The sequence below is a fragment of the Puccinia triticina genome, chromosome 7A (genome assembly GCF_026914185.1).
Source record: "Puccinia triticina chromosome 7A, complete sequence".
NCBI lineage: Eukaryota > Fungi > Basidiomycota > Pucciniomycetes > Pucciniales > Pucciniaceae > Puccinia > Puccinia triticina.
In genome coordinates, this window is record NC_070564.1 from 2,313,043 (window position 1) to 2,334,175 (window position 21,133).

Sequence of the window (21,133 nt, forward strand, 5' to 3'; positions counted from 1 at the left end):
GCTTGTGAAAGGCCTCCAGGAATCCAAGTTCCCGGCGAACTTGGAGGATGGGAGGCCATAGCACCTGTTCTGATCCAAGTCAGGGGTTATCAATCTATTGATCTTTTTTTTTCCGAATCCGAGTCCGAAGAGTCCTGATCCCTGAGTCCCTTGCAACCATCAAGAATCCTATCAACAAAACCAACCGCCGCCGAGGATCCAAACCCCGGCGAAACAAATCAAAACCACTTCCCCCCCCCAGCTATCAATTCGAATCCCTACGACTCATCCGGACCATCCGTGAGGGCAGTCACTTGACACCATTCCCCTCCCAGCGCTGCCGCCGGCCTAGCACCAAGCGGAGCTCCATACCGTTGAATCAGAGCTCTCAGCTATGAAAGACCTCAAAGTCTGATCCCTCGAGATCATGCCTGGCGATGAGTCGCTGCTAGGCACCGTCTGGGTATTTCGCAAGAAAAGAGATTCTGAAGGTGTTGTCGTAAAATTCAAAGCTCGACTTTGCGCTCAAGGATCTCAGCAAAAGGATGGATACGGATTCACTTACGCCCCAACCGGCAGGTCTACCAGCCTGAGAGCAGCCTTGATAGTTGGTTTATCTTGTGGCTATTCTATCCATCAAATGGACGCTAAAAATGCCTTTCTTAACGGCAAATTGCAAGAGTCCGTATATCTTCGCCCTCCGCCGGGCCTTGAAGTTCCTAAAGGCTACTGCCTTAAACTCCACAAAGCCATCTACGGCCTGAAACAGGCTCCGAGGGTCTGGTACGCGGAATTAAAAGCTTTCTTTATCTCAATCAACTTCAAACCATGTCCCGCCGATCCTTGTCTCTTCACATCCCTGGTCAAGGGCTGGGAATGCTTTGTGCACGTCTATGTTGATGACATGATCATAATAAGCCATGACATCAACCGCTTCAAGAAACTCATTTCGGCGAAATTCCACATGGAAGATCTAGGAGAAGCCTCACATATCCTGGGTATCAAATTGACTAGACCATTGACCTCCAGTATTCTACTAAGCCAAGAGGTCTACACACAATAGATTCTGGACAATTATGGTTTTGCAGACTGTTGCACGGCATCAACTCCAATGGTCCAAAACACACGGCTTGTCAAATGTTTGGATCAGGAGCATCAGGCTTTTCTTCAACTCAAGATCAACTATTGTGAGGCGCTTGGCCTCCTCAACTACCTCTCAGTTTTGACCCGTCCTGGCATCTCCTTTACGGTGTCACAATTATCACAACACTTGGAAAAACCCGGCATCGCACACTGGAAGGCAGTTCAGCACCTCCTCCGGTACTTAGCGGGGACCAAATCTCATGGAATCCTTCTTGAAGGCACCGAAAATCTCAATGACATATCAGTCTACACTGATGAAGACTTTGCCAACTGCACAGACGATCGCCGTTCATACTCTGGTTACGTCACACTGCTTGGTGGAAATCTACTTTCCTGGCGTTCTAAAAAACAGCAAACAGTTTTGATGTCAACCACCGAAGCTGAATATCACGCGCTCTTTGAAGGGGTTCAAGAATCAGTCTGGCTAAAATATCTATTCACAAGCTTATCGGTAAAACCAGACAAACAATTTGAAATACATGTTGACAATCAAAGCGCTATTGCACTTGCAACTAATCCAATCTTCCAACAACGGTCAAAACACATTGACATCATATATCACTGGCTTCGCGAAATTCACAATACGGGCTTCATTCACATCAACTACGTACCAAATCAAAGAATGAAGGCTGACATGTGCACAAAGGCACTCGGAAGACAAAAGCACCTGAAGGTCATTGCCGATCTCAAAATCCACCGGCAATGAGAGAGGGGGATTGAGGCCCATATCGACACGGCCGCCGGAGCATCCCGCTGCGGACTGAAACCTAGTTAATGATACTCGAAACCTAACACTGATGTACTTAGTTCAACTCTCTTCCACACCGTTGTACCTTATTCATCATTGTTTAATTCATTAATCATTAACATTCAATCCATTCCTCCACTCGGTCGTCTGCAGGTATGCCTCTACTCATTTCTCTCATTCCTGTGTATTATTCCTCATCTCACTATTGTGTTCATTGTTGTCAGGTGTGCCTCCACCTAAGTCCACTTCCGTGCCGTTCGCATTGCTCACAGCACTTCTGCTGTCCTCAAAGGTTGGTATTATAGTCTTCATGTTTCCTTCTCATTCATCATTGTTTAATTCATTAATAATTAAAATTCAATCCATTCCTCCACTCGGTCGTCCGCAGGTGTGCCTCCACCTAAGTCCACTTCCGTGCCGTTTGCATTGCTCACAGCACTTCTGCTGTCCTCAAAGGTCCACCGGCTTGGTTTCCATTAATTCACGGCATGGTGCTTAGCCTGAAAATTAGGAATTCTGGTCAGTTTTGGATGCGCAAGGGGCTTGGAGACATGGGCGGCGACGCCTGGCCTGTTAAGAGGGCCTACATCTGTATCGTTGGGAGTGTCGGGGGTTGGGGCGGCCGACGCAAGTCCAGCAAGCGCCGAGATAACTAAGATCAAAGCAAACAAGGTCTTTTGGGCCGGCATGTCGATTTCGTTTGTGTTTGGTGATAGCAGGTGGTAACGTCGCAAAGCTGGAGAGGTTGTGCTGCAGGTGAAGTGGTTGGTAGCAATCTGGCCTTTCAAGCAAACCAATCCAACTCGTGCCAGGTTGTTGGAAGGTTTGGCCTCTAACTTGGCTAATTGCCTCCTTGGGGGAGCAAAGCAACCTCCAAAGGAGGGACTTACGCGCTATGTCCACCCCGCGGCAGTAGAGAATTAGGCATTTTGGTTGGTAACTTTTTAAAACCAATCTCCCACATGAGTTGCTGAACCTTTTTGGCTCTAATTTACATTGGGAGTTGAAAAATAGGCTCCCATAAATTAATTAATTGACTCCCAAAAGTTGTTTACGTTGCGCGGACCACCTCAGGACGTCCCTCCCCAGTCCGCGGGACCAAATTTCAACCCGAGCGCATTCTGGGAGTCGGAAAACTAATTCCGCTATCCAGAATGGCAGTCGGAATTTTAATTTCACAAAAAATGACGGAAAATAAAAAAAATTATACCTCCGCACTGGCACTGAAAAAAAATCAAGCAGTTGCTGTCAGTTGACATGCGCAATCCAGGGTGAGACTGTAAGGGCCTGTACCATGGGCCCCAATTTTGAAAAATTTCAACTTTTTTTGCCCTGTACACAAAAATTGAAAACTAGCGGAGGGTTCAAATGTTGAAATTCTTCACATTTGGGCTCAAGCCTACATTTTGGCCAGGCTCAGTTTTTGTCCCAAGAAATTTTGAGGCAAATAAATTTGGAAAATTTCAATTTTCATGCCATATGGTACAGGCCCTAAGTTCATCCATGTTCATTCCATGATATATCACGGAGTAGCTCAGCATCAAAAGAAGATAGTGAGTATGGTTTAAGACTGTAGCTCAGTGTTGGACTTGGCACACAGTCTTTGCATCTGCCTAGGGTCCCTGAGCCATCTGCTCAACACCTGCACAGTACTGGTGCTCATTGATCATCAACAAGGGTGTTTACTCCTTGTTGACCAGCCTTGGGAAGGATTCCTCCCCATCAACAAGAATAAGTGCCTATGTCAACTAGGAGGAATGCCTTGTGGTCAACAAGGTCATACTTGGGGCCCATGTTAACTGCAAGGGAGACCAGTCCACAACATGATACAACAGTTTACTGGGAGTAATCCCTTGCAGTCTACTGCTATAAAACAACTTTGACTGGGAGGAATCCCTCCTGTTCAATAACATTACTGGGAGGAGTCCCTCCTGTTTGACTGCCATACACAGCAGTCGACTGGGAGGAGTCCCTCCCGGTCAACTGCCATATCAAGCAGTCAACTGGGAGGAGGGGAGAAGTCCCTCCCAGTCGACTGCCATATCAAGCAGTCGACTGGGAGGAGTCCCTTGCAGTCAACTGGGAGTAGTCCCTTGCAGTCAACTGGGAGGAGTCCCTTGCAGTCAACTGGGAGGAGTCCCTTGCAGTCAACTGGGAGGAGTCCCTCACAGCTGACTGGGAGGAGTCCCTCACAGTTGACTGGGAGGAGTCCCTCACAGTTGACTGGGAGGAGTCCCTCACAGTTGACTGGGAGGAGTCCCTCCCGGTTGACTGCCATACACAGCATTCCACCGGGAGGAATCCCGGTCGGGAGGGACTCCTCCCAGCCAACTGCTTGATATGGCAGTTGACCGGGAGGGACTGCTTGATATGGCAGTCAACCGGGAGGGACTCCTCCCCTCCTCCCAGTCAACTGCTCAATATGGCAGTCAACCGGGAGGGACTACTCCCCTCCTCCCAGTCAACTGCTCAATATGGCAGTTGACCGGGAGGGACTCCTCCCCTCCTCCCGGTAACATTATCGACTGGGAGGGATTCCTCCCAGTCAAAGTTGTTGTATATAGCTTTTGACCACGTGGGATTCCTCTTTGTCAACAAGGGCGCTTACTCTTGTTGACCCGGAGGGATGGGGAGGTCAAGCATATACCTGTGACCTCCACTGCAAGGGACTTTGGATGAGTCAGGGCAATGGCGAAACCAATCTGTGACAGGTATTGCCCTGAAATAATACTCAATATCCCGTCCCAGTATCTTATTGGGCCCCGTCACAATACATAATATTGACAGCCCTGTGTAATTGGTGCAGGCAATACAGTACACAGTATTTTGGCTGGCTGTATTGGCCCTTCCAATACAATACAGTCTTTCAAGCTGATTGGATTGGGGCCTATTGGTGTTCAACCCTCAAAAAACAACCGGCAATCCCTCTTCTGCTCAAACAACCAAAACCACCCCGACCCGCCTCTCCAACTGACACAACAACCGTTTCTCTCATTATCAACTGCACGGCTGAAATTTTTCCTGATTGATTGATCAATCAACCCAGACACACATCTCCGGTCTTCTGGTTGGTCTCTTTTCTATCCTGATTGATTGATCTGTCTTTCATCTAAAATCTGCTTTGTGAGCTTCTTCCACCTTGCTGATCAGGGGTCCTCTTCTCTTTTTTGTTCTTCTGAGCTTGCAGTTGGTTGATCTTTTCAAGTCGGTCAAGTACTGGTCATATTGCTCGGGTCTTGTGGAAATGGCAACATTCTCTGCGACTCCCCAAAGCCCCTCTCAACCACCCTCTCTTCAGTCTACTCGGATTACCACTACGGTAAGATCCCATTTGAACTATATCAGGCCCAGCCGTGACTCGCAAAAATCCGTTCAAAGATTGGATACACAGATCAGTCACACTCAAAACACAGAAAACAGTATTGATCCCAATAGCGAAACCAAATCCCTTTTCCAAAGCCAACGCAGTCGGCCCTCCAACCATAAGTGCATGTACCATCCTCGTCAAAACCAGAAGAATTCGCAGCGCAAGAAAAAGAAAACAGGCATCAAATTAAATGCGGAGGACAATTACGAAGAAGTGGATGCTATCATCAATCATACTCAAGACTCAGATGCAGAAAACTCAAAGGTCCAGAAACCAACCAAGAAGAAAACATCTCCATTTGATACGATCCGAGATTACTTCAAGGCCCCATTTCATGCCAAACCAACTGATACAGTAAGTTTTTCTTTCTAATCAAATTTTTAAATGAATGTACTCACGATTAATTCCTCCTTTATTAGGGAGAGGAACTGATGTTCACTTGCAAGTGGTGCTCAAGCGTTTACAAGAAGGGTCTTGGGACAAACTCAAACCTCTACAAGCATTGCGACAGAAATTCTGCGCGCGCACACTGTCCAGGCCAATCAGAAGCCATCAAGGCAGGGTGTAAATTACCGCTGAGCAAGCAAGAAATAAAAGAAAAAGACGATCACCGGAACCAAGGCAACGTCCGGGGCTCTCTTTAGCATGCCACTTTTGACAACCAAATATTCAATCAGCTCTTAGTCATATGGCTGATTTGGTTCTCTCTGCCGTGGAGCCGCTTTGACAACTTTTACTAAGTGTAACTTTCAATTATGTCCAACACAGTATCAAAATTTATTTGCAAATTTGGGCAGCCACTGAGGCCCATTGACTCTATCTCAACTTGCAGAGTCAAGTAATTTTAAACTTACAGGTTGGTAACTTGTTTCACATGTTTTGATTTTCAACTGTACAGCTGATCTTGTGCAAATTTTATTTTCTAGCAACTCAGCTCTAAAATTTTGTTGATCCATGATGTCTGGACAACTCGAGGCAATCACCATGCATTCCTTGGGATATTGGTTGGCTACATCACCCACAATTGGACATTCAAAATATCACATCTTGGTATGAAATACATTGCATCCAGCCACAAGGGAAAGCTCTTACCGATCCCATTTGCAAACATCCTAAAGAAATCAAAACTCCAAGAAAAGATGGGTTGTTTTACTTTTCATTCTTTCATAAGATGAAATAACACAATATTCTGTTTATTCCAATACATATTGGCCCAGACCACCGACTTGGGATCAAACAACTTTACAATGGCATCCGAGGTTGACCGGCTCATGATTAAGAATACTGGCATCAATCCAAACCTTTCCGAGAACCACATTCGCTGTTTTTGCCACAAAATAGCACTCATCCTCAATGCAGGTCTTAAGGCGGTTCAACTATCATCAAAGGGATTAGTGCCTTGTCAAGTTGAAACACTCGGATTTATCCCTGGACTTACACCAGTCCTTGAAGAATCGGAAGAGATCAAAGAGGATCTGCAGTTTACCGTCAAAGATGTTATTTTAGGAGCGCAAGACAAAGATCAAGTTGGGCATGAGATAAACAAAGATGAGGTTATCAATGAGATCAATAGTGATGATCCGGATTCCTGGGAAGAACCTGAAGAAGGGAAAAATCCACTTGATGCAATCTTAAAAAAGGTAGATTAATCACTGCATAATTTTGATTTTTTCTGATATACAACAAAAATCAATTGTTACTAATCTCAAATAATCCTATTTAGGTTGACTTTGTTATTCAGAGAATTACATCCTCAGCAGCAAAACGCGCGGAGTACAACACATGGTCAAAAAAACTGGAGATCAATGGACCCAGCCTCATTGCTGGGTATGGTATTTGCTGGAACATAAAGTTCCAGAGCCGCAATCGAGAGTATTGAGCTCGGACAATCATTCAAAAACTTATTGAAAACAAAAAAGATTGACAGGAAGTAGAGGGGGGAAAGAACTACTATAACAACACTCAGATAAGTCGAGATGAGTGGGAAGTCGTCAATCAATTAAACAAAATTATAGGTGTAAGTCCGCCAATAATTTCTTCACCATGTCCATTTTATTTCCACTAAAGACCAAGTGTTTTGTGATTATTTTGCGCAGGAGTTCTACTATTTCACCAAGAAGATGGAAGGCAACAACTCCTCAGTGTACTTGATGATATCCGAGTACCAGCATATCATGACGTTCATCAAGAAGAACATCACCATGTTGACTGAACCGGAATTCAAGAAGATGCTTTTGGCCATGCTAACCAAATCAATCCCAGTTTCCGCCTCTTGATATTCCAGGTCATGTTTCCCAGTCACTACAAGTATGCCCACGATTTAATCCCCGGACTCTTCAACACCAGGAAAGCTCAAGTTATTGCGGCTTCTTCAACCTCGCTGGAGGAACACACCACACCCGTCGGAAATAAATCTAAATCAAGCAACATGAATTGAGTGGACATTGACTACTTTTTGAAGAAGTCAAGGCACCATTGGAAGAAGAGCTCACTATTTATATTGGGGGTCAGCACAAGCTCCCTTCTTCTAAAGCTAGTGAGTGCTTGGGATGGAAGGTATGTGTTCTTTCTCTTGTGCTTCATGTGAGTTATTATGAGGTTTTAATTTTTTTCTTTTGAAAGGATCATGCGGAAGAATTCCCAGTCTTAGCGCTTCTGGCTAGGGACTACCTGGCGTGTTCGGCCACCTCTGCCAGCGTGGAGAGGTGTTTTTCAGCAGCAGCAGATACTTGTGGTTACGATCAAGGAAGTCTAGCCGCAAAGACAATTGAAAGGTGTGTAAGCTCACACCAGTGGTTGGTTCAACAAGTTGAGCCCGATGGCGCTTTCAAAGCTGCACAGAGTGTCATCACCCAGGCTGCCAAAAACAAGGCTCATGAAGAAGAGAAAGGTATCCCTGATCACTTGAAGGGGTGAATGTTCCCTATCCCATTTTTTTTTAATTTCTCTTGTTCTATCTAGTCATATTGCTGAGCTCAATAGAGGCTTATTTAAGCAGTATTGATACACTCAAATACTCTATTTGTATTTCTCCCTCACCATGTAACTTCCTCCCCTCATCAAACACAAAAAAGGTGATATTTAATTAGAAATAATACCCGCAAAAATAGATACCTGTGGGACCCTCTCAGTATTGTATTGGGACTCAGATACAATACATTCAGAACAGATACATTGTATCTGATTTACCAATACAATACATTTCCTGAATATACAATATATCTGAAAAGCAATACAATACAAAAGTATTGGGCAATACTGTATTGTATTGTATCTTTTTCAGCGTTGTTCAGGGGCAGCTGAGCATTTGCCTCAGGACTGAGTCTGTGCACCTCAGACCAAGCTTCCTGTACCTCAGTCTAGTGCATTTTGCACTATGGACTTAAGCTGAGGAAATTCCAAACTTTCCAGGGTGTACCACCCTGGGATTCATTTGTATGGGCCTGGTCTCATCTAGGAATGAACTCAGCTGTGCTGCATGTCAACTGACAGCACTTTCCTGAGTTTTTTCATAGTGTGGGGCACCTAAAGCCCCCCAAAATTTTACAGCGGCCATAAAGCACTCTGAATAGCACCTGATGAGCTTCACAGCATCGGCACACCCCAGGAAAGGGGTGTGCTACTGTGGGTCTAATTTGGTGGATTTCCTACTAAGGAAATCCCCCAAAGCCTTAGCTACAGTGATCCAAAGCCCCCCAAAATTTCACAGTGGGAATATAATCCTCTGAAAGGCAAATGGTGAACTTCTTGGCCGTAGGAAATCCCAGGAAAGGGGTGTGCTACTGTGGGTCTAATTTGGCCAATTTCCTACTAAGGAAATCCGCCAAAGCCTTTGCCACAGTTCCCCAAAGTGCACCAAAGTTTTGGATCATGAAATAAAATAATCTTTACCCAATTGGTCTACTGCAATGCAGTAGAACACCAGCATAAAATAATTTTGAGGCAGCTGGGGCTTTTGGTCATATCTGCTACTAATTGCCTCCGCAACAGATAATAGTGCCTCTGCCACAGTTGATAGCGCCTCTACAAGAGTTAATAGTATAAAATTATGGACAACTAAGATTTATTTTTTTCATGTTAGATCGAAGACTATTTACAATTGATTGTTAACAGCTTGGAGTGAAACATCTTATTCACCTAAGAGCAGGCAACTTAGCCGTACTTCTGAGTCTAGTGGATGAAATAAGAGAAGGAGACAAAGAGTCTTGATGATGAAGAGAGGATGGAAGAATATGGGATCGGCTAAGAACACGGTGAGAGTTGAAACTGAAGATGCAATTCGCACATCATGTTAGCATGATGGTGTGATTGTTGATACGACTGGATGAAGGCTAAATACCTCTTTTGTTCTGCGCACTGGCGTTGACGGTTTCAATTAGGATAAAGGCAGACTGGTCCTGTTAAGACTGGAATTGCAAAACACCTATGTCAGCGTCTGTGCGCTTGACCATCTACACAACTGAGATTTGGAAGAGCTTACTCGTTGGTCGATTGACTGATGCGAGTAGTGAGACTGTTGGGGCTGTTTGTTATTCTTTGGGAAAGCGAGCTATGGAAGTCAGATGATGATTAGTCTGATGAACCGACTCCTAGCTTCAGCTGCTCCTTAAATACTAACAGGGTTGGGAATCCGGATCCTGGAGCTGCCCTGGTGTTGCTAAGTTCTTGTGCCAATTTCTGCGCCCTCGGGGACTTGTTGCACGTTTCACCTGTTGTAGAGGCAACGAGACGATGGGGTTAGCTGTGGCTTGTTGTCTGGAGGGATGAAACTGACTGGCTTACGAGGCAGTGCATCGAAGTCAGTTTCTCCCCTGCGCCTCTTGGCGTTTTGCGCATCAGAAGCAGTATTCCGACAAATAGTGCCTCCATGAAAGTTAATAGTGCCTCAACCACAGTTAATAGTGCCTCCGCCACAGTTAATAGTGCCTCCGCCACAGTTAATAGTGCCTCCGCCACAGTTAATAGTGCCTCCGCCACAGTTAATAGTGCCTCCGCCACAGTTAATAGTGCCTCCGCCACAGTTAATAGTGCCTCCGCCACAGTTAATAGTGCCTCCGCCACAGTTAATAGTGCCTCCGCCACAGTTAATAGTGCCTCCGCCACAGTTAATACCACAGTTATTAGTCCCTCTGCCACGGTTAATAATGCTTCTGCCACATAACTGTGGCAGAGGAACTATTAACTGTGGCAGAGGGACTAATAACTGTGGCGGAGGCACTATTAACTGTGGCGGAGGCACTATTTATAACTGTGGCGGAGGCACTATTAACCATGGCGGAGGCACTATTAACTGTGGCAGAGGCACTATTAACTGTGGCAGAGGCACTATTAACTGTGGCAGAGGCACTATTAACTTTCATGGAGGCACTATTAACTCTTGCAGAGGCGCTATCAACTGTGGCGGAGGCACTATCAACTGTGGCGGAGGCACTATCAACTGTGGCGGAGGCACTATCAACTGTGGCGGAGGCACTATTATCTGTCGCGGAGGCAATTAGTAGCAGATATGACCAAAAGCCCCAGCTGCCTCAAAACTATTTTATGCTGGTGTTCTACTGCATTGCAGCTATTCATTTGGGTAAAGAGTATTTTATTTCATGATCCAAAACTTTGGTGCACTTTGGGGCACTGTGGCAAAGGCTTTGGCAGATTTCCTTAGTAGGAAATTGGCCAAATTAGACCCACAGTAGCACATCCCTTTCCTGGGGTTTCCTACGGCCAAGAATTTCACCATTTGCCTTTTAGAGGCTTATATTCCCACTGTGAAATTTTGGGGGGCTTTGGGGGATTTCCTTAGTAGGAAATCCACCAAATTAGACCCACAGTGGCACACCCCTTTCCTGGGGTGTGCCAATGCTGTGAAGCTCATCAGGTGCTATTCAGAGTGCTTTATGGCCGCTGTAAAATTTTGGGGGGCTTTAGGTGCCCCACACTAGAGGTATAAATTTTTCTTTATTTTCCGACATTTTTTTGTGAAATTAAAATTCCAACTCCCATTCTGGATAGCAGAATTAATTTTCCGACTCCCAAAATGCGCGCGGGTCAAAATTTGGTCCCGCGGACCGGGGAAAGACGTCCTGAGGTGGTCTGCGCAACATAAAAGACTTTTGGGAGTGGATTTATTAATTCTTGGGAGTCAATTTTTCAACTCCCTTTACATTTCTGGCATGGCTTAAGCTGTCCCCTTCTTTCTACTATTTTTCTCATCCTCACACCATGGGAGTTTGCTCAGCACTTGTGTGCAAGTGCCATCTCTGAACTCAGTTATAGATTTTGTTGGATCTCAGTTAGATACTGGTTTGTGAAGTGACCAGAATGGGACACAAGGTTTGGGAACAAGATGATAGTTCCATTCCATCAAAACTCAGCCCGGACTCAGGTCCGGGATGGGAGTGATACCGCGACTGCGGCGAGTCTCAGAGCGCGTAGCCACTCTGGGCTACAACACCCCCCCTCTCGCTGCAGACCCGGTATAACAAGATACAGAAAACAAGAAAAACAGTAAAAAGCAAAAGAAAGAAAAAAAAAACATGATAAAGCTTTTGGAAAAAATATCTAGACATTAACAATCCATTATCCTTCGCCTTAAATCTGCAAAACTACCTGGGGGCATGCACTTGGTGAAGATGTCAGCAAGCTGGTCTCTTGTGCACACCCATTCCAGCTGTGCTTTCTTCTGAAATAGTGATTCATTAGTAATATAAAAATCTTGATCAGTATGACGCGTCCTCTTATTCAACACATTGTCAGTGGAAAATTTTATAGCAGATTGGTTGTCACAGAAAAGGAAACCTACAAAATCCTTTTTCAGGACAGCGCGCAGGAGATGGCGAACCCACAATGTCTGCCTGGTAGCTGCCCCGAGTGCCATGTATTCCGCGTGGCAAGTCAAGGAAGCTACCGACTGCTGCCTACGCGAAATCCACAGAACAGGGCAGTTGAGAAAGGTAATTAGGACCCCATATGACAATCTGGAGAATTCTCCACCCCACAAGGCATCTGCGAATGTCTTCAAAGGTTTACTGTCAGTACTCAGGAATAAAGAGAGCTGTAGATCTCTGCTGCCAGCCACATAATTTAACAGGTGTCTCACTCCTTTCCAGTGGTTGACACCTGGTTTGGCTGCAAAGCGGGCCAAGAAATTCACCGCATGGCAGATGTCAGGTCGTGTCCCCACTGCCAAGTAGCTGAGGGACCCTATGACAGAGAGAAACTTTCCCAAGTCCGCTGTTACTCCATTTTCATCCGTGACCGCATTGAAACACACAGGAAGCGGAGTAGTTGCTGTCCTGACTCCATCCCAGTGCTCTTCCAGAATGCCGTTGACCAATTCCAGTTGAAAAAGTTGAAAGCCTTTTTCTGAGCGGGAAACATTCAGCCCTACAATTGAGTCAAGTCTGTCAGACCACTTGATCTTGAGAATGTCCTTCAGATCGCCTTCTAGTCTCTTGAGAAGTGCCAGGCTGGAAGCTGTCACAACACCATCATCTACATGGAGCCAAACCACTCTGTTCTCATTGGGATGTTGGAGGACGTAGAGGCTGTTGTCGTATTGCAAGGGCGAGTATCCAAACTTGTCCATGAGGTGCAGCCACCAACACCGGGAAGCCTGCCTAGTTCCATACAGCGCCTTATTTAGCAGGAAGGCGTGCCCGGGCGGAGTCTTCATACCTTCAGGAGGTTTGACCCACACCTCTTTGTCTATGGGAGAATCACTACCAAGATGGATGAGTTTGTGATGTCGCATATTGATCAATATAGCATATATTGATCAATTTATATTGATCATTTTTTTTATTCCTCTTGATATAACCTTTGTCTGTGTTCCATTTCTCCTTAATACTCTTCAAAAATCTCTCTCCTTCCCCCTGTGTTAGCTTCAAGCCACAGGATTTTTTTTTTTTTTTTTGCCTGATAACATTCATAAATTTCTACATACACCATTCAATTCTTCATGAAAAAAAGACATTGCAATTTTTAGGATTAATCCAGGGTGGCTAAGGGGTCTCAAAGTTTGTTTCTTTTTTTTTTTACTTCAACAATTGATGTTAACAGAAGTCTCCAAATCTACTTTTTTCCAAAAAAGGAAAAACATTGACCCCTGACCTCTCTCATGATACCATCCTGCAAACATTTTTAATTTGGTTGATTGAACTTCCTGAAGATATTGCACATCATACTTGAAGTGCAACATGCATAGAAGGCCTTTTTGAAATTAGTTTACCATGGTTTAGCATATTTTTGTCAGGTTCTTTTTTTTATCTACTTTTGTTATCAACCACAGATTAATGAGGAACTAGAGGCCAAGCGGCTTCGACGCTGCAGGGACGCCCTCAGCATCAACCCAGCAGGCAGGCGCTTGTACATCACCCAGACCATTGACATGACCTGAATTTTTATTTACATTGCTAGAACCCAGTCACCCTGATGGTCAACCTAGGATGATACCAAGAGTACCCCACATCCACAGAAAGCCGCAATGACACATACTTTCAACCACAAATCCTGCAAATTATTTTGTCAATCCTCCTGCAATAATTAACATTCTTGTAAATATATTTGACTAAAAATATGCCCAATAATCACACAACTATTTTCCTTCCCAATCCAGGCTATCAGAATATGATTGAGCTATCAATAACACAGGCCAAGCCAAGCTCATACACTTGGTTGCAGCCAGTTCATCTTCCAGCACATGAACAAGAAACCATCTGTCAAACCTTGCGCACCATCTTTGGACTACCCAACCCTGCCCCCGAAGATGCCAGTGGACCACCATTCAACCAACCAGGGCAAAGTCTTGACCTTAATTGCTTCTATTTATTTGACACATGTCAATACACGCTACAAATAAGAGCCCAGGGGGACCTAACCTTTATCCTTCATATCAAGTAAAACATTGACTCCACCCCCATAGTTATGAAATCAAGCGTGAGCCAAGCCTATCACAGCCTGGGTCTTCTGCAAGCACAATCTATCCTGATGCAAGCCTTGATGCCCGCCACCAACCCCCACCTTGTCTTTCCAGTGAACTGAACCGCAGCCACTGCACTTGTCCGCGGACAACCAGAGAGTTCCAGGAACGCTATAATTGACCACGTCGCGTAGGGATTTTTCATAAATACAATTTATCACCCCACTACCTCCGGCCCCACATGGAGAATTGCTTGCGCGCGTGTTGATTGTGTTTCTGTTTATTTTACTGTTGCTTGAACGGTTGGCGGACTGTAGGAATTTAAACATGATCATTCAAATGTGAATCCATAAAGCGTAAGCGCCAACGACAAGCTTGAGTCAAGAGGAAAGTTGTATAAAGTGGAGAGGCTGTACTTCATCTTTGCCGTTGGGTGAGACTCTTCCCGTCCTGGCAAGCCTGCCTCAATGAAAAATCGGGGTTAAAATTATTTTGTCAGGAGCCTTCCGCCTTATAGTTAAGGCCGATTTATGTGAGCTTCATTAGCCAACACCAATTGTTTAAGTTGTCTTATCCAATTTATCATAATTATGCTCACCTTGGGTTAAGTTTTAATACGGAATAAGACTGGCAAGGTGACAAGGCCGTCCAATTTTTTGAGTGATCACCTTAAAACAATGGCTCAAACCTAGCAATTCCGGCTGCGTGAACAGCTGCCTTTACAGTTTTGATCCCGCAGATCTTGACAAGTGGTTTCCGCTTGGTGAGTTTTGGGGCAGGTGTGATGATTCATCATCCGGACCAATGCCCCTCTCGATGAAATTTAGCCCGCGGGGAAGACTTTTGAGCACGCTGCGCCATTGGATGAAGCTGCATGGGATTGACAACCCGGACTCGGCTCAGGTTACTCGGGCATCACCAGTCCTTCCAACAAGAGGCGGCAGCGATGCCGGTTATTTACACACCGGGACAAGTGGGTCGCCCACCAATCGTCCTCCGTGGCGCCCGGCTGCCTCTGCAATAGATTTACGCCTGCATGGCGTGATTTTGCCACATGTAGGCTGGGCGTCGCCACCCACCGTTCATATGTGGTACAGGTCAGGCGCCCCCCATACAGCCATTGGGCGACACCTAGAACTTGCAACGCAGAGGCATGTGGCAAATCCACGACGGGCGCACGCCCGCTGAGGTCGTTCGGATGATGCCTGCATGGCGGGTGGCTGGCCGCATGATGACATGGGCTCTGACCTCTTGGGGGCGGGTGGCGGGCAGCTCTCCCAGGGCCTGGGGGTCGTCGGTTAGGGTATCATTTGGGCGGCCTCTGGGCTGACCAATTGGCTTCCCATCAACGCTTGCCTTGCCGCCTGATGCCTGGCTTAGTCCCGTTGGGTAGGACGTAGGCGGGCCCGATAGAGGGCGGGGCCAAGGGCGCGGGTGAGCTGGCCATGTGGGGCCTGGCTGGCCGCCGGGCGCCAGCTGCTGCGACATCGTGCACGACGATGGGGGATGCAGGTCGCCCACGGCGCCAGCCGAAAGGGCGTGAGGACGACTGGTAGTGTGATTCACTGATGCAACCTTACCATCTGTCTCGATGCGCTGGTTGCCCTCCTCCATGATACGATTGGGTTGGTTATGAATGCAGCCACGCTTTTGCGGGGGGGGGGGGGGAGGGGCGTCCGTGGCTTGGATCAGATTGCTCCTCTGGGCTGGAACATGAAACATGGGGTCATTGTAACAGCCCCATGTATAATGTGACCGAGATGGCTTCACCATCAGTCATAATAACTCCTGGAGGGGTAAGCAATGACGGCCGGCATGGCCGGATCCCAGTGAGCCATCACTTTAGCCCAGGCTCTCTAGGGCCCGAGGGCAGCATGGTGGCCGCCAGGTGTCGCCTCCGGGCTGCCACAGGCACAGGCAGCCATGGTGTCTTGGGGGCGTGGCCTGAGTGCATCTTGGTGGCCGCCGGGGGTCGCTTCCGGGACGCCGCGGCGGCGGACAGCCATGAAGTCTCCGGGGCGTGATGGTCTCACAGCCGCCTTGGATGGGGGCGCAAGGTGGGCGACCCCGGGGCCGCCCCTGTGACGCTGAGTCATTCAATGGTCTCGCCGGCGACTCGGTGCCGCCCAGACGGCCGTGGCGCCCAGGAGGCGACCGTTGTGGCGCCACCTCATCATGGGTCACCTCTTCGCCATGGTGGCGCAAATTGTAGTCCTTGTGGCGTCGTGGGGACTGAAGAATACGGCCGCGCAATTGTGGCGCCACGGCCTTTTTGAATTCGCCCCGCGGTGTAGGTGAGGCCGCGGTCGTCTGAACGGTAACGGCGGCGGGGGCCAGTGGCGATTGGAGGGTGATGGCGTTCTGGCGGTTGGTGGGGCAACGCTTGTCTGAATCAGGACCGCGGTAGCAGGTGATGTGGGGGGTCGTGGTTTGAGGTGGTTATTGTTGGGTGCGAGCTAGGGAGTTGACTATAAAAGGGGGGTTGATTTAGGAGTAGGTTTACTTCAGACGACTCACGAGCTGTAATTCCAGCCCCTGGGTCGTCTCACCCCCGTCCGCTGTTGCAATTGCGCAGCCCAGCGGGGGATATTTGGGGGCTCCCCTTGTGCTTTAGGGCTGGGGGTCCTCTTCCCAACACTTTCTAACCCTGCTAGACAGGGATGGGCGTTGGGCCACGGTGTGTCAGCTTGCTGGGCTAGGTGGCTGGGGGGGTTCTTTGGGGCTTTTGTGGGCGCTTTTTTATTTATTTAGTCTGTTTGGGTGCCAACTCACGGCCTTTTGGAGCATGTTTTATAAAAGGCAGAACCTTTAATCTTTTTTTTGCATTTTGGCAAATTGTAGGGAGAACCCTTGAATTTTTTTTCTACAAACCTGAGACTTTAATATACTTGGATATTTCCACATAAAATTTTCATCCGAAAATTGTTCTGCATATAAAATCCAGAAATATTGTATTTGGGTTCACATCTGTTATGCAGCAGCTACAGTCTGATCAGTTCCCAAATATCACTACTTTGGTAGTTTCTTGGTGTTTCTGCCACTATGTCTCATCCCAGCGTGGGAATCCTTCTGCCATATGGTTACCAAAATGTTGAGAGGCCCCCAAAAATTCATTATGTACCTTTAATGACCACACAACCCCCAAATGTAGCAGCTACAGTCTGATCAGTTCCCAAATATCACTACTTTGGTAGTTTCTTGGTGTTTTTGCCACAATATCTCATCCCAGGGTGGGAATCCTTTTGACTGATGGTTATCAAAATTTTTAGAGGCCCCCAAAGCCGCCTTGGCCTCTAGTCATACTTGAAGTGCTACATGCATAGAAGGCCTTTTTGAAATTAGTTTACAAACTAGAGGCCAAGGCGGCTTCGCCGCTGCAAACCCTATGCTTAAGCTCCAGTAAATGTTTGGCCACATCCTTCAACCTGGCCTTTCAGATAAGATTCAAACTTGAAAACCCTCCCTGGACCTTATCAAGGATCACCCTCCAGCTGAGCGCCCAGTATCACTGCAGCATTCTTGTGTTCAAAAGAGAAATTTATTTGTAAATAACTGAGGATTTTTGAGACAGGAGAAAGTCTAGAAAACTTTGCCTGATGATTTTTGGGCAAAGAAAACAGTGTAAGATTTTCTGGTGCCATCAGGAGGTTCTGATGGGAGCATCAGACAGGACCTGGCCTTACTGTGCAAGATGGATGGTCTCTGCCCCAAGGAATCAAGGCTGGAGGCCAGCTCTCCTCTTGTCAATGGGTGACAACATACACCAATCTCTAATGAACAGTGGCCAAGACTCCAGCGCGGCGGCAGGACCATGGTTGATCCATCGCAGGCCTACCGCTCTGTTGCCGGGCGGACACTCGGTGGCATGACCCTGGTCGATCCATCGCAGGTCTCCCGGTCTGTTGCCGTGCGGACAGTCGATGGCTCGACCCACCTTGGGCTGACTGTCCGCCGCCCAATCGCTGACCTTGTCCTGGGCTCCCTCGGACCGACAATCCGACGACAGATGCCACCCTGTCGGGCTGCCGTGCGGATGTAGGGCAGCACATCGTTGGGGTCTCGCGACGTTCAGTCTGCCGGTCTGTTGCCGGGCAGCCACTCTGTGGCTGGACCTACCTTGGGCTGTCTGTCAGCTGCCCCATCGCGCTTTCAGATGGGTGAGAGTTGTTCCTAAACATCTGATAGCATGATGGCTGCAACTCAAGAAAACCCTGGGAAACCTGCACCTCCAGCCACTCGCTGGAGACTTGAGCTGGCAGGGCTGTCAAACTAACCCGGAAGCTGTCTCGCCAAGGCTCACCCGGGTCGGGATGATCTCATGATCGGTTTTTGCCGCCGGCTTGCCGTCGAGGCCTCCCGGCCCAGCACAGTTTTTCCCACTCATCTCAGAGCTCATGTGTTCCTTTGAGAGCTCGAGAAAAAAAATGAACATGCTTTTTTTTGACAAGAAATGACTTTGCAAAAAAATGGATTGGCCCATCTTGAGCAGGTTACACCGGTTGTGACACATGGCGCTCAGTACAAAGGGATTTGCCTGTGGCCGAGTTGGCACGCACAGCGACTGGGAGTCCTGACCCGTCGCAGGTGTGGGTTCAATCCCGAGCTCCACAGTTTGATTGGATGCCTGCTTGCGGGCACATCTTAATGGGTGCAATTTATAATGTGCCAAGTGTCTCAAGACTGGGCTCTCACGGCTGAGGTCATGCACGTTCATGATCTCACGCACCCATCACATGACCGCTGTACGGGTGGTTCGACGGCTGTTTGCCGACGGCCTGATCTTGGCTGCACAAAAACATAATCACAGGACCTTGAAGAGTTGCTGAGACACTGTCGACGGCCTGCCCCTGCTGGCGTCGGACATGCGGCAGCGTTTGTTGACTGGCCGACATACTGGCTGCAAACCTCAACAGCACAAGGGCGGCCACCATCAAAGTTTAGCGGAGGTTGGGGAGGGTCATATTACCGGCAAAAACGACGGACAAGCTGAACTCGGCGTTCTCCTGTGGTGTAGATCATGGTGTAGATCAAATCGGGGAATTTTTGCACTGTGCGGGTTAGTAAAGGTTGGTAAGCGTCAGCTGGTTTGAAAGGGTCATGGTGGCTGACCAAAGACATCAAGCAGGTCGGGGCAGGGAGAGACGTACGGAGCCAAGAGGCATGAGGCCGGTGCCGCTCGCATCTGGAACATGAATGTTGTAGCGACCTCATCAGCAGTGTTGTTTGGTGATGAGCAGGGTGGTGACAACAAGTAATTCGACTATCTATCAAACCCCAAAAACATAGAAATCAGCGTTTGTTTTTGGAAGACAGAATTCACAAAGACAAGATTGATGAGGTTGCATAACAAGCTGGAATACTTTGACAGTTCAGGGCTTGGCCACCCCCCATGGCCACACAAACGCGGATGAGAACCGCTGGACCCTTCATTGGCAATACTGGATGGGGAACGCAGTGGCCAACTGTTTTGATTTTTTCGCGCGATATTCAGGAGAGCTTGTCATGGTATTCGGATGGGGGCGCTGAGTGTTATCGCCAAGGTGATATGTACATATGGGAGGCCTTAGCTGGGCAGGAAGAAAGGCTGAATGAATGGTGGAAATAGCGACTGGCCACAGGCGAGGCGGTGGAGACACGGTGAGGGGCAGGCAGTGTTGAGTGGTAGCTACCAGCAACGAGTTAGGTGTGCTTGGGCTTTGGTGACTTCCCCGGTGGCAGTCACCTTCCAAGTAAAGATTTACTTCACTACCATTGGACCAAGGGTCTCGTAGAGCAAGATGATGATGAGTGAGTACATACGCCTCACTGTGACACGATCTGCTGTCAGGGTTTGATGTACATGTACATAGTCAGTGCCATGCAGGTCAAACATACAGTAGCGGTGGGGCGGTTGCAGATGGTCTTCAACGATAGGCGGAGGCGAGGGGAAGGGCAAGGCTAACCAGAGTTGGATATAAAAGCCGGTCATTATGGGTTTGATTAATCCCCAGGACGTCCTCTGCCGCTGTAATTCCAGCGTGTGGTTTGTCCTCACCCCCTCCGCTGTTGCACTTGCGCAGTTTGAGGGGCTCTACTCGGTGGCCCCCCCTTTGCATAATGCCTTCAATGCGGCGCGCTGGGGGTCATCCTCTCACCATTTTTTAACCCTGCTAGACAGGGATGGATGGTGGGCCACGGTGCATCAGCTTGCTGATGTTGGTGCAGATTATTGTTTTGTTTTTGGTTTTCATTGTTTTTTTTGTTTTTTTTTTGGCATTTGTAGAGGGGAAACCCTTTAAGTTTTTTTTTCTGGAAGTTGTGGAGGGGAAACCCTTGATTTTTTTTTTGTGATTTTTGGAGATTTGTAGGGGAAACCCTTGAATTTTTGTTTTGTGATTCCAAGGCTTTAATAAACTTGGATATGCAATATCTTGAGGAAGTTAAACCAACCAAATTAACAATGTGTGCAGGATGGTATCATGAGAGAGGTCAGGGGTCAATGTTTTTCCTTTTTTGAAAAAAAGTAGATTTGGAGACTTCTGATAACATCAATTGTTGAAGTAAAAAAAAGAAAGAAAAAATTGAGACCCCTCAGCCACCCTGGATTAATCCTGAAACTTGCAATTTTTTTTTTCATGAAGAATTGAATGGTGTATGTAGAAATTTATGAATGTTATCAGGCAAAAAAAAAAAAATTCCTGTGGCTTGAAGCAAATGCAGGGGGAAGGAGAGAGATTATAGAAGAGTATTAAGGAGACATGGAACACAGACAAATGTATCCAGAGGAATAAAAAAAATTGATCAATATAAATTGATCAATATACGCTATATTGATCAATATAAATTGATCAATATATGCTATATTGATCAATATAAATTGATCAATATATGCTATATTGATCAATATAAATTGATCAATATACGCTATATTGATCAATATAAATTGATCAATATACGCTATATTGATCAATATACAACATCACAAATTCATCCATCTTGGTAG

At 47.0% G+C, this 21,133-nt stretch overlaps 2 protein-coding genes across 2 annotated transcripts; one reads left to right on the plus strand and one right to left on the minus strand.

Annotated features, from left to right (window-relative positions):
* Nucleotides 1–5,360: 5,360 nt before the first annotated feature.
* PtA15_7A272 (uncharacterized protein) lies at nucleotides 5,361–7,674 on the plus strand (the record flags this gene model as incomplete). The annotated part of the gene is made up of 2 exons (XM_053170862.1): nucleotides 5,361–5,591; nucleotides 7,522–7,674. The coding sequence occupies 2 exons, from the start codon at nucleotides 5,361–5,363 to the stop codon at nucleotides 7,672–7,674; spliced, it is 384 nt and encodes a 127-aa protein (XP_053022101.1).
* A 7,608-nt stretch (nucleotides 7,675–15,282) lies between these two features.
* PtA15_7A273 (uncharacterized protein) lies at nucleotides 15,283–15,639 on the minus strand (the record flags this gene model as incomplete). Its single annotated transcript, XM_053170863.1, has 1 exon — nucleotides 15,283–15,639. One exon carries the CDS (start codon nucleotides 15,637–15,639, stop codon nucleotides 15,283–15,285), a length of 357 nt encoding a protein of 118 aa, XP_053022102.1.
* Nucleotides 15,640–21,133: the final 5,494 nt, after the last annotated feature.